The sequence below is a fragment of the Mercenaria mercenaria genome, chromosome 17 (genome assembly GCF_021730395.1).
Source record: "Mercenaria mercenaria strain notata chromosome 17, MADL_Memer_1, whole genome shotgun sequence".
NCBI lineage: Eukaryota > Metazoa > Mollusca > Bivalvia > Venerida > Veneridae > Mercenaria > Mercenaria mercenaria.
The window spans coordinates 24,078,827-24,091,259 of NC_069377.1; the positions used below are offsets into that span (position 1 = coordinate 24,078,827).

Below are 12,433 nucleotides of genomic sequence, written 5' to 3' on the forward strand. Positions count from 1 at the left end.
AGGGACACTAACTATAAAAGTGGTCGAGGTGCAAAAATGGATATTGCCATTTTTTTCTTTTGATGGATGTTAAAAAATTTCATTAATTAATATTAGGAAACCCGAGTTCAAACATCAAAACGATATGGAATCCTTCATGTTGTGTGACACTGCCATCATATCCCTTTGAACTCAGAAGCATTTCGGAAAGAGAATTTCCATATGAATATAAGGCTTTGGTACAGATGTAAATGTGATGTAAATTATTCCATACACTGGTAGGTCCGCCATTGTCGTATTGGTAGTGCCTCGAGTATTTTTGCTTACATCAAAGGCACGGGATTTTTCTACCGGGCGCTCAGGTCGTACTTCTAGGGGTGGGAGGGGTATGATTCAATCATGCGCTTGGTCGCAAATGTGAGAGATCGGGCTTTTATGATGAAATTTGATGAAATTGTTGTTATGAAGCAAGCCAGCTGAGGCCTGTCCACAGAACGCATCTCATCTAGACAGATGTAGCAATATGCGTATAAACCCATTCCTTGATTACAAGGGGTCGTTCAGCTACTGTTTGATCAGCCAAATCCGTAACAGGAATTTCCTGAATTTTGGCTCTATATTACACATGATTTAGATATTATTAATATACTGTTATAAAAGACTCAAGAGATGACTGTTGAAACTTTTCTTTTTAATTTTAAACGTATATTTGATATTGTTACTTTATGGTCGAAATATGTTTTTTCTGGGCCGATGAAAAGTTCCTAAATATTTCCTTTTTCAAAACTTTAAAATACAGGCCAGTGTTATTTTTATGCTAACTAAGCTATCCTGAAAGTTTTATTAGCAAACCAAAAACAAAGAAACCCAACATTTAAATTAACAATGGTGTCCAAAATTGCTGAATTGTACGTAGCGGACTATTTGGGCCTGTCAAATATGTTCAGAAAATTAAAATAGTTTCTATTCTAATCCCTTAGAATGATGTAAAAAACGGATGGTGTGGTAAAAATCAAGGAGAAAAACGTTGCTACTAAAAATGAGGATCATAAAGTAGAGTCTCCACAACTGATAACGAAGAACATCTGAGACGCAGACGTACGTTATATAAGTTACCAATAACAAGTACCCTGTTCATTTTTATGGACATTTAAATATATCTGATGTTGCATGATGTCCTATGTCTTGGAGCAGATGTACGGAGAACAGTTGCGGTCAAGCAAGAAAAATTAGGACACATATTCCGACGCGTTTTATTTTATATCCTTTTGCTTGGGCGCTCTAATTCGATCATATGCTATGTAGCTCTGGAAGGGTTCATCCACGATCATTTCAATCAGCGTTCGAATACTGTCATCTATTGCCTATTTCAATTTAATATTTCCCCTTTTTTGTGGCCAGATGCACAAGCCAAAAATGGTCGGTTTGGGTTAATTAAATCACAGTTTTCACACCTCACTGAGGAATCGAGACCCCCCGTATAATCTACCTATTGTCTGAGCCTCCCAATTACCGTTGTGGCCAAGTGGCGACCGCTTTCTGCTCATAACTTTTTAAAACGATGCTAACCAAATATTCCTCGATTATTTTTAGATCCTTAATCTTGACGGGTGCCAGTCTTATTGTGTTTCTAATGATAGAATAAATTCTGCAAAGCTAGTAAGTTCATTATGTTAAATACAATATACTATTACTTCAGGCATTTTAAATGACATAGTATTCACAAGTAGGAGAGCTAGGTCGAACATGATATTTATTCGGTGTAAGAGGAAACGGTTTTTAACTAATCGAAATTTTGTTATTTATATATCGTATAATGTTACACCTTCTTCGAGTTGTTTCTTCTGTAATAATGCCACAAGAAGTAAGTGACCCAAATCATTATCTCAGTCTGGAAAAAAATGCCTTAAATTATCACAAAAACTAAAAATTAGACTTGTCATGTGATTTTTTTAATATTTTATCAAAATAAAAGCACATGTTCAGAATGATTTCTGTGCAAATATCTTTCATCTACTGAGCCGTATGAAACATTGAACTTGTACCAGATTACCTGACTATCATGGAAGTGTTTGTATATCCATTAGAGCAGACGCAGTGGTCCAGAGGTTGGCAATACCAGAGGGCGCAAGCTCGACACCTCCGCTCATTCAGCTAAAATTACCAGACTTGCTTCGGATAAGAGTTCTGCGTGTGTATTCTTGCTTTGCACAGAACCATGGAAACTTTGTCCATATCTTGCATTATCCGGCGGAAGTCGTCAATATTCTTCTTTTTGGAGAAGTTTAACAAATACCCGTTGGCGATTATTAATAAACTTTTATATAAAAACGTACTGATTGTACTTGTAGTAGTCACCGGCTACCCATATGGACATGTCCCACAGAAAAATGATAATAATCGTAGGTCCTTGAGTGTAATGTAAGATTATAGAATACAGAAGATGCTTCAATTTTAGAAGATTCCAGGACCTATTAGATGTCGGTTTTAGGGATCCAAACAAGGTACTCTTTTAAATTTCATTTTGCCAGAAAGAAGTAGATGGACACACAATTTCTTCTTGCAGCTCTGATCTCAGCATTATGAAAATTGTATACACACATTTGACATGCGCAGTAAGAATCAAGAGTAGTGCAAAACGCTAAGACTCGCCATGATCGTCGCAGATACATGGGGCATTTCTCATTTTTGCTGGATCATTCAAAACACATCCAAACCAACGGTATTCCTTTTTTTCGTTGCGTCAAGTACAGAAATGGGATACAAAATTGATGTTTTAATAAAACCGCAAACGGTCATAAACCCCGGATTATCGGCAATAAAGTTAGCGGATTTATTTCCGTAAATATTTAATGTTCTACAAATAAAACCGGTGCTTTCTTTGGTGATTTTGCGTAATGAACGGAGATAAATTATTATGTCAAACGAAATGATCAGAAATAATCAGATTTTAAAGGCAACAAATGGCGTTAAAATTGCACCAACAGACATTTTGGCGGGAAATGTGCTTATTACAACTACATCCTGTAAAACGAGCATCCGTTTCCGACATTTTATTTAAATTTGAGTGAAATGAGCGACTTTGAACATTTTTTTTACATTGTCACATAACTTTTATTAAGCCAGGTGTAACAATATGTGTATTGATGTTGCTTCTAAGATGACATGAAAAAGCAATGAAAGTCCGTCCGTTAGGAACACAACAACCCGTCGGCTGCTGTGACGGTTAGCGTGTAATACATGCACACCACAATTTGCTAATTTTAAATACATGTAATGTAAAGCATACTGTAAATCAACAGTTTTCGCGAGCGATTTATTTTCGCTGTATTCGCTAACATGTATTCTTGCGAAAGTGATATTATATCGAGATATTTACCATATGAGCCAATTCGCGGATTTGTGGCATAAAGGTTGAAAACTGCTAAATCCGGTTGCACATTATTCTGTATAAATTCCATTTACTAAGAACATTAACTGGAAACTTTCAAGAATATAGCATTTTCAGAGACTTACTGTAAGTAAGATCCAGCAAAGAAACAATAATATGCGTTATGTCAGTTCGTATCTGTATTCTGAATCTCTTGATAGCATACATAACAATAACAACATATCATAACGTCGGAAGTGACGTTGACGTCATAAACGCGGTAAGACGTAACGTGCATACTAGCGTAATTAACACTACAATACTTTGAACGTATCTAGCTCGCGGACATACTGGGGGGCGCGAAATGTTAGATAATGCTCATGTAATGTGTAAATTGTAAGTCTTTGCTAGGAAAATAATTATTAAATGCTTAAGTTAACAAATGTAAAGTCTCCGATATTACATGCAAACTGAAAAATGCGAAAGTCCATAATTTCAGGTATTAGCTTCATGTAAATACCAGTTAAAGTCACTATGATGTATACGCGTTATTTCACAAGAATGTATTAAAACTAACAGAATAATCCATCGTATTAAAGTAGTCTAAATCAACTATATTGAAACATTCTCACATCGTATCAGTGTCATTTTTCACGAATGATGTGTATCACATCTACAGTTCTGTAACTTCCAAAGGGTAGAGTTTTACTATTGGTCTATTAGTAGTACCATTGTCTGTTCTAATTTTTGCTGACCGAACCAGTCCATCTCTACCGGGCACGAGTTCTTCTATGACTGCCAACTTCCATTGTGCACGTGGAACTTCATCATGAACTTGTACAACGTCGCCTACCACTATGGATTGTTTGTTCCGCCCTGATGTACGATGTTGCTCTCGGATAGCAGTAAGATATTCGTGTCTCCATCGTTTCCGGAAGTTGTTTATCAGTTTTATCTGGATCTTGGCTTGTTTATTAATGTTACGGTGTCCACCAAGGATTGAACTTGGGACTGTTTCATCTTTAGGGTCGTGATATGGTAATGTTATAATGCGTCTGCCATATAGAAGATGTGCTGGTGTGAGTGGTTCTGGATTCATACCGGAAGAGACGTACGTTAGTGGCCGGTCATTCAAAACAGCTTCTATTTCGGTAACTACCGTCTGTAGCATGTCGAAGTTAACGTAAGAACGACCAAGAGTCTTCTTCAGTGCTGTCTTGGTGAGCCCGATTAATCTCTCCCACCAGCCGCCAAACCATGGAGCGCGCTTGGGTATGAACTTCCACGTGGTACCTTGACTGGTAAGGGCATCTTGTACTTTCCGCGACTCGAACAGACGTCTTATATGGTTAGAAGCAGCCATGAATGTTGAAGCGTTGTCGGAGATCATGACGTGTGGTAGAGATTTCCGGCTGGTGAATCTCCTAAATGCTTGAAGAAAGGATTCTTCGGATAAATCTCGGACGACTTCTAAGTGAACCGCTCGTGTGGATGCACATGTAAATAAACAAATATATGCCTTTTCTTCAGTTTCATTCTTACTTCTGACGTACAGTGCGCCTGTGAAGTCGACACCTGTTACTGTGAACGGTACTGTATCTTCTACTCTACATCTGGGTAAGGGAGGTGGATCAGGGGATGCATATGACTTCCCAGTTACCTTTCTGCACGTGACACATTTTCGAATGATCGTCTTTACACATTGACGAATGGCTGGGATCCAGAACTTCTGGCGGATGTAAGTGATAGTAGAATCAACGCCCGCATGTAACACTCTCTGGTGGCAATCAAGAACAATCAAATGGGTCAAGGGATGCCTTGATGGTAACAGGTAAGGAAATTTCGAACTCTCGGCCAGCGGCGCGTTGTGAATTCTACTCCACAGCGGACTCCACCATCATTGTCGATGAATAATCTTAGTTGCTTGACAAGTTCTGAGCGTGATTTACTGGATCTCATGTTGATGATTTCTTCCTGGTAAGTAATGGTTTGACAGTTTAAAAGCCATGTTCTCTCTGCATGTGTAAGTTCACTGTAGGACAAGGGTTCAAGTCGTCTGCTAGAATGTCTACAGTTATGTATAAATCTCATGACGTATGCTGTTACACGTAATAGCGTCTGGTATGTGCTGAATCTGTTGATATCAATAACTTGATGAATGCCGGAGGTAAACGCTGGTTCCATAGGTATAGTCGTGGGATTAGCACCGGAAGTGTCGTGCAAAGTTGCGAGTACTGAAGCTTCATTCGTACTCCATGTAGGCCAATTTGAAGGGTCGTTGATCCACGGTGGTCCATTCAGCCAACTTTCGTTCTCTGCATATTGCTTAGCTGTAATTCCACGGGTAAGTAGATCAGCGGGGTTTGAGTTGGTAGGGCAGTATTTCCATTTGCTGTTCTTTGTAAGTTCTTTCACTTCATTAACTCTGTTTTGGACAAATCGTGGTAAGGGTTTAGCTGTTTCCAACCAGTATAAAACGATTTGACTATCTGACCAGAAGTAAACATCTGTGTGCTGAAGTGTCTTCTGTATGTGATTCGCTAATCGAGCACCAACTGTAGCTGCCATTAGTTCTAGTCGTGGTAACGTAAGTTTTATTAAGTGGTGCTACACGGTTCTTTGACATGATAAGTGATGATTGTTGTCCCTTGCAGAGGTATGCTGCAGCACCATATGAAGACTGGCTTGCGTCTACGAAAACATGTAGGGTGAGGGGTAAAGTGTCTGCTCCTTTCTGGGATTTCTCGTCTGCGGCAGGGATTTCAAAGTAATATCGTCTGTATTTAGTTGTGGATATGGTATTCAAGTCATTCACAAGGTTTTCCCATCTATGTTGTATGTCAGCTGGTAACTGAGTATCCCAGTCGAATTTCTCTTGCCAAATGTGTTGTAACATAATTTTAGCACGTACTGTAACCGGACTAAGCAGACCTAGCGGATCATACAATCTTGACGTTTGTCGTAAAATTTCACGTTTTGTTGTAATGGCTCTGATTGGTATATGTGTTGTTTGAAACATCAGCATATCTGTTTCTGCATTCCATCGCATACCAAGTATCTTTGTGATATTGTCTGTGTCTAAAACATCGTTTGTTGCGGCTAAGTTTCGTAGACGTTGGCTGTTAGAATTCCATGAGCGTAGATTGAAGTTAGCAGACGACAGCAGAACGCGCGCATCCTGGAAGTAAGCAAGCGTCTGGTTCTCATCTTCAAAACTTGAAAGGATGTTATCTACATACAAGTCTCGTTTCAAAATGTTACTGACCCATACATCACTGTGGCTTTCTAGATGTTTCAAGAGTGTCGAATTTAGAATAAATGGGGAACATGTTGCGCCGAAAAGAACTGCCTTAAACCTGTATGTGATCAAAGTACTGTCGGGATCATTGGGATCGCTCAGCCATAAAAACCTCGTGACATCTCTGTCTTCTTCTGCTAATTGTATCTGGAGAAAGGCTTTTTCTATGTCGGAAGATACGGCGTATTTGTATAACCGGAAACGCATCAAGATGTGGGTAATGTCATTGAGTTCAGGAGGGGTCGATTTTAAACAATCATTAAGACTGGGCTGACCATGTGACTGACGACAACTACAGTCATATACTATGCGTATCGGTGTAGTAACAGAATCTTTCTTAACTCCGTGGTGCGGGATGTAGTGTATCTGGTGTTGTGGTACAATAGTTTCATCAACCTTCTCAATAAAACCTCTCGTCTCCTGATCTTTGATAATGTCTCCATATTTCTGTAAGATTTGTGGGTCTTGACGTAGACGCTTGATGACGTTTTCAGTACGTTTCCTCGTTATGTCATAATTAGTGGGCAAAGTTTCATGATCATCCTTCCAAGGTAGTTTTGCTGAATAACGTCCATTGCTATAGCTTATAGAATCCCGCAGATAATCCTCTTGATAAGTAGATGTAGATTTATTTTCTTCATTTTCTAAAAATTCCTAGAGACTCAAGCCTCCAAAATCTCTCAAGATCACAGGGGTCTGTTGGTGACGTAAGAACGTTAAGCATGTGATGTGTGGGTCTTCCTTGTGCGGAAACCGGAAGTTGCTTGTATGTGGATACTGGAAGCGGACCTGACAGAAGATATCCAATTCTTGACTGTACCGCAGTTGGACCGTTCCCTCGGAACACTCTATCTTGAACAATTTTCCAGTATGAATCTGCACCAATCAGCAACGATATCTCAAATTCTTTGTCATTTGTAACTGGATGAGCAAGTTTCAAACCGCGTAAATATGGTAAAGATGAAATGTTCTGATTCACATTGCGTAACGGAACGGCTATTTTTGGAACAATCAACACTTCTATGTCTATTTTTTCTTTATCGTCTGTAATAAGAGAAATAGTTCCCTTGGTCATGTTTCGAACTCGCTGGCTGGTATCGCCGAAAGACGCTAAATGTACTACCTCACTTCCGGTCTGGGGAAGATGTAACTTTTCTGCCAACGCTTCAGTAATAAAGGAACGCTGAGCTCCCTCATCAAAAAGAATGTTTGTCTCTATAGAAACACTGGAAGTACATACCTGGGCAACAGCTGTCTTGAGTAGTATATCCGGTCTGGAATCAATTGTTGAGTGTAGAGTTGCTGTATCGGGTTGGGATACGACGTCGGAGGTAGCTGGTACTGTGAAACTTGCAGCGTCGGGATTTAATGAAGATTGCTTGAAATGTTTATCACATATACTAGAATGATGTTTGCGCTGACAGTGACGACATCTATTTGTGGAACGGCACGACGATACTTGATGTTTCCGTAAACAGTTAAAACACAGATGTTCCTTTTTCACTATAGCAATGCGTGACTCGTATGATGTGACCTTTGTGCATTCGTTTGGAGAATGTTCATCTTTACAGAAGGGGCACACTTTTTTGTCATTTTTCTTGTAATGATCGTTTCTATGCCTGTGGCTGGGTTGTTTCGGCTTTGGTCTGGTTCCAGCAAAGAATAACGCTGTAGGGTTGTGTGCTTCCGACACTTCCATTGTTTCACCTGCTTCCAGAAAAGAAATTTCTTTGGATAAAGATAATCTCAAGTCTTGTAATTCCAACTCTGACTACCATATTCACGTGCCATGTTTCGTTTGATCTCACCAGGTAATTTTTCCAACACTATTGGTACAAGTAAACTACCGTATGATTCTTGCGATTGTCCGAGGGATTCCAAACCTCTAATAAAAGTTTCCATTTTATCATAAAAACATTGTAAACTCACCACACTGTTGTCAGGTTTTGCAAGTTCCAACAAAGACTGCATGTACGTATGAATAATCTTCTGGGACTTACCGAAACGCTCTCTGAGTAGACTCACTGCCTTGGAATAGTTAGTATTCGTCAAAGGAAATCCGTCTATACACCGTGAAGCTGTACCTTGAAGCAAAGATTTCAGATAGTTGAACTTCTGAACGTCCGATAACGAAGCATTTAGATGAACCGATGACTCAAAAGAGTCCCAGAAGGTTTGCCAGGTTGTTAGATCTCCATCAAAGGTAGGTAAAGTCAGTTTCGGAAGCTTGTGTTGAAAAAAAGTACTCGAACCTGCACGACGTGGTAACGCTGGTTTTCTTCATTATCCACTGAACTATTGTTTGTAAAATCTTGACTATGCTTGCGAGAAGTGTCACGTAATTTCTGAATTCTGAGATCTAAGTCGTATGAATACTCTTCACTTTCTACAATTTCAGTTTCAATTTCTGCGACATCACACTGGTTTACTATCTTTTCATTCAGTCCTTTGATTATCTCAGTTTTCTCTGTCAAATAATCTATCAGCGACATAAATTCAAGTGGCGACATATCATCAGTTATACTGTCTAATTTCCTCTGTACAACTCTGCGCTGACCTTCTCGTGTTGAAATTAGTTTCTGAAGATTCATGGTTATTCAAAATAGCTGGTCACGGCACCAAAAATGTAAGTAAGATCCAGCAAAGAAACAATAATATGCGTTATGTCAGTTCGTATCTGTATTCTGAATCTCTTGATAGCATACATAACAATAACAACATATCATAACGTCGGAAGTGACGTTGACGTCATAAACGCGGTAAGACGTAACGTGCATACTAGCGTAATTAACACTACAATACTTTGAACGTATCTAGCTCGCGGACACTTACATTTTCCATACAGGTACAATTATGGTAAGCCATGATATCGACAAAGGGACAGGGTAGCATCACCATATGAATGGACGTATGGTAGTAATTCTGATAAGCTTACATTATATATTGATAAATGGACAGGGCTACCTTACTTTAAAGATAGACACGTGACAGTAATTGTGACAATATTACCTTAGATACTGACAGATGAACAGAGCAACCTGACATTATAAACACATGGCAGAAATCGTAAAAAGGTTACCTTAGATATTCCCAGAATGGACAGTGCAACCTTTTCGTACAGACACGTGGCAGCAATTGTGACAAGGTTACCTTAAATATTGACAGATGGACAGGGCAACCTTATCTTACAGTCAAATGTAAGCAAATCGGACTAAGTTACATTCCATATTGACAGATGGACAGGGCAACGTTATCGTACCGACAAATAAGAACAACTGGGACTAAGTTACCTTAGATATTCACAGAAGGACAGGGCAACCTTATCTTATAGACACATGGAAGTAATTGGGATTAAGTTACCTTACATACTTACAGATGGACAGGGCAACCTTATCTTACAGTCAAATGTAAGCAATTGGGACAAAGTTACATTACATATTGAAAGATGGACAGGGCAACGTTATCTTACCGACACATAAGAATAGCTGGAACTAAGCTACCCTAGATATTGACAGATGGACAGGGCAAACTTAACTTATAGACACATGGAAGCAATTGGGATTAAGTTACTTTACATACTGACAGATGAACAGGGCATCATTATCTTATAAGACACATGGAAACAATTGGGCAGGGTAACCTTATCTTACAGACCAACGGCAGTGAAAAAGTTCTTTGATATGGACAGATGGACAGGGCAACCTTATCGTACAGACACATGGAGGCAATTGTGACAAGGTTACCTTAGATATTGACAGATAGACAGGGTAACCTTGTCTTAAAGACACATGGAAGTAATTAGGATTAAGTTACCTTACATACTGACAGATGGACAAGGCCACCTTATCTTACAGACATACGGCAGCACTTGTGACTAAGTAACCTTAGATATGGACTGATGGACAGGGCAACCTTATCCTGTAGACACATGGAAGCAATTGGGATAACGTTTACCTTATATATTGACAATGCAGCCTTATCGTACAGACATATGGCAGCAGTTACGACAAGGTTACCTTTGATATTGACTGACAGACAGGGCAACCATACCTTATAAACACATGGCAGAAATTGTAACATGGTTACCTTAGATATTGACAAATGGACAGGGCAACCTTGTCTTATAGACACATGGAAGTAATTGGGATTAAGTTATATTACATTCTGACAGACTGACAGTGCAACCGTATCTTATAGACACATGGCAGCAATTGTGAAAGTTAGATACTGACAGATGGATAGGGCAACCAGACACACAGCAGCAATTGTGACAAGGTTACCTTAGATATTGCAAATGGACAGGGCACCCTTATCTTATAGACACATGGCAGCAGTTGTGAAAAGATTACCTTAGATACTGACAGATGGACACGGCAACCTTATCCTATAAACACATGACACCAATTGTGACAAGGTTACCTTAGATACTGACAGATGGATAGGGCAGCCTTATCATAAAGACAGATAACAGCAATTGTGACAAAGTTACCTTAGATATTGACAGATGGACAGTGCAACCTTATCTTATAGACACAGGGCAGCAATTGTGACATGGTTACCTTAGATACTGACAGATGGACAGTGCGACCTTATCTTATAGACACAGGGCAGCAATTGTGACATGTTTACCTTAGATACTAACAGATGGACACGGCAATCTTATCTTATAGACACATAGCAGGAATTGTAACAAGGTTACCTTAGAAACTGACAGATGGATAGGGCAACCTTATCATACAGACAGATAGCAGCAATTGTGACAAAGTTACCTTTGATATTGACAAATGGACAGGGCAACCTTATCTTATAGACACATGGCAGCAATTGTGACAATGTTACCTTGGATATTGACAGATGGACATGGCAACCTTATCTTATAGACACGTGGCATGAATTGTTACAATGTTACCTTAGATACTGACAACTGGACATGGCAATCTTATCTTATAGACACATGGCATCAATTGTGACAAGGTTACCTTAGATACTGACAAATGGACACGGCAACCTTATCTTAGAGACACATGGCAGCAATTGTGACAAGGTTACCTTAGATACTGACAGATGAATAGGGCAACTTTAACATACAGACACATAGCAGCTATTGTGACAAGGTTACAAGAGATATTGACAGATGGACATGACAACCTTACCTTACAGACACACAGAAGTTATCTTAGATATTGACAGATGGACAAGGCAACCTTATCTTACAAACACATGAAAGCAATTAAGACAATGTTACCTTAGATATTGACAGGGCAATCTTACCTTCTATGCACACGACAGCAATTGTGAAAAGCTTACCTTGATGGAATGGACAGGGCAACCTTACCTTATAAACAGACACATGGCAGCAATTGTGAAAAGCGCACCTTAAGTATCAGCAGATGGAGATTGCAACCTTGTCCTAAAAGGCGAGTTCATCTTATAAATGATACGCTAATCAGGCACGTGTCCAGGTGGGGGGGCCAGGGGGCCCGGGCCCCCCCAGATGGCTGCCTAGTTACGATTTTTATTACTATGGGCCCCTCAATTAACAAATTTATACACCAGCGCAACTGGCTTGATTTGACAGCAATACACAGGCTAAAGAGCCATAAAACCGTGTCCGGTAGTGGAAATTAGCCCGAGGCATGTCACAGGTAAAGTTTATCTGTGCATGCTTCATTGATCGCTTGATCGGTACTTGATTGGGTAGTGGAGAAACTATTATGTTTTTTACTCTTTGGAAGTGTTATAAAATGATCAGAACATTGTTGGTTTTGTTAAGTAAATCTTAAAAT

General features: G+C 39.4%; 1 protein-coding gene across 1 annotated transcript; it reads right to left on the minus strand.

The window, feature by feature from the left end:
- Positions 1 to 4,022: 4,022 nt before the first annotated feature.
- Positions 4,023 to 8,346, minus strand: LOC128549924 (uncharacterized). The gene is made up of 4 exons (XM_053527708.1): positions 7,338 to 8,346; positions 5,906 to 7,207; positions 5,228 to 5,679; positions 4,023 to 5,126 (listed from the first exon to the last, which is right to left on the minus strand). The coding sequence occupies exons 1-4, from the start codon at positions 8,344 to 8,346 to the stop codon at positions 4,023 to 4,025; spliced, it is 3,867 nt and encodes a 1,288-aa protein (XP_053383683.1).
- Positions 8,347 to 12,433: the final 4,087 nt, after the last annotated feature.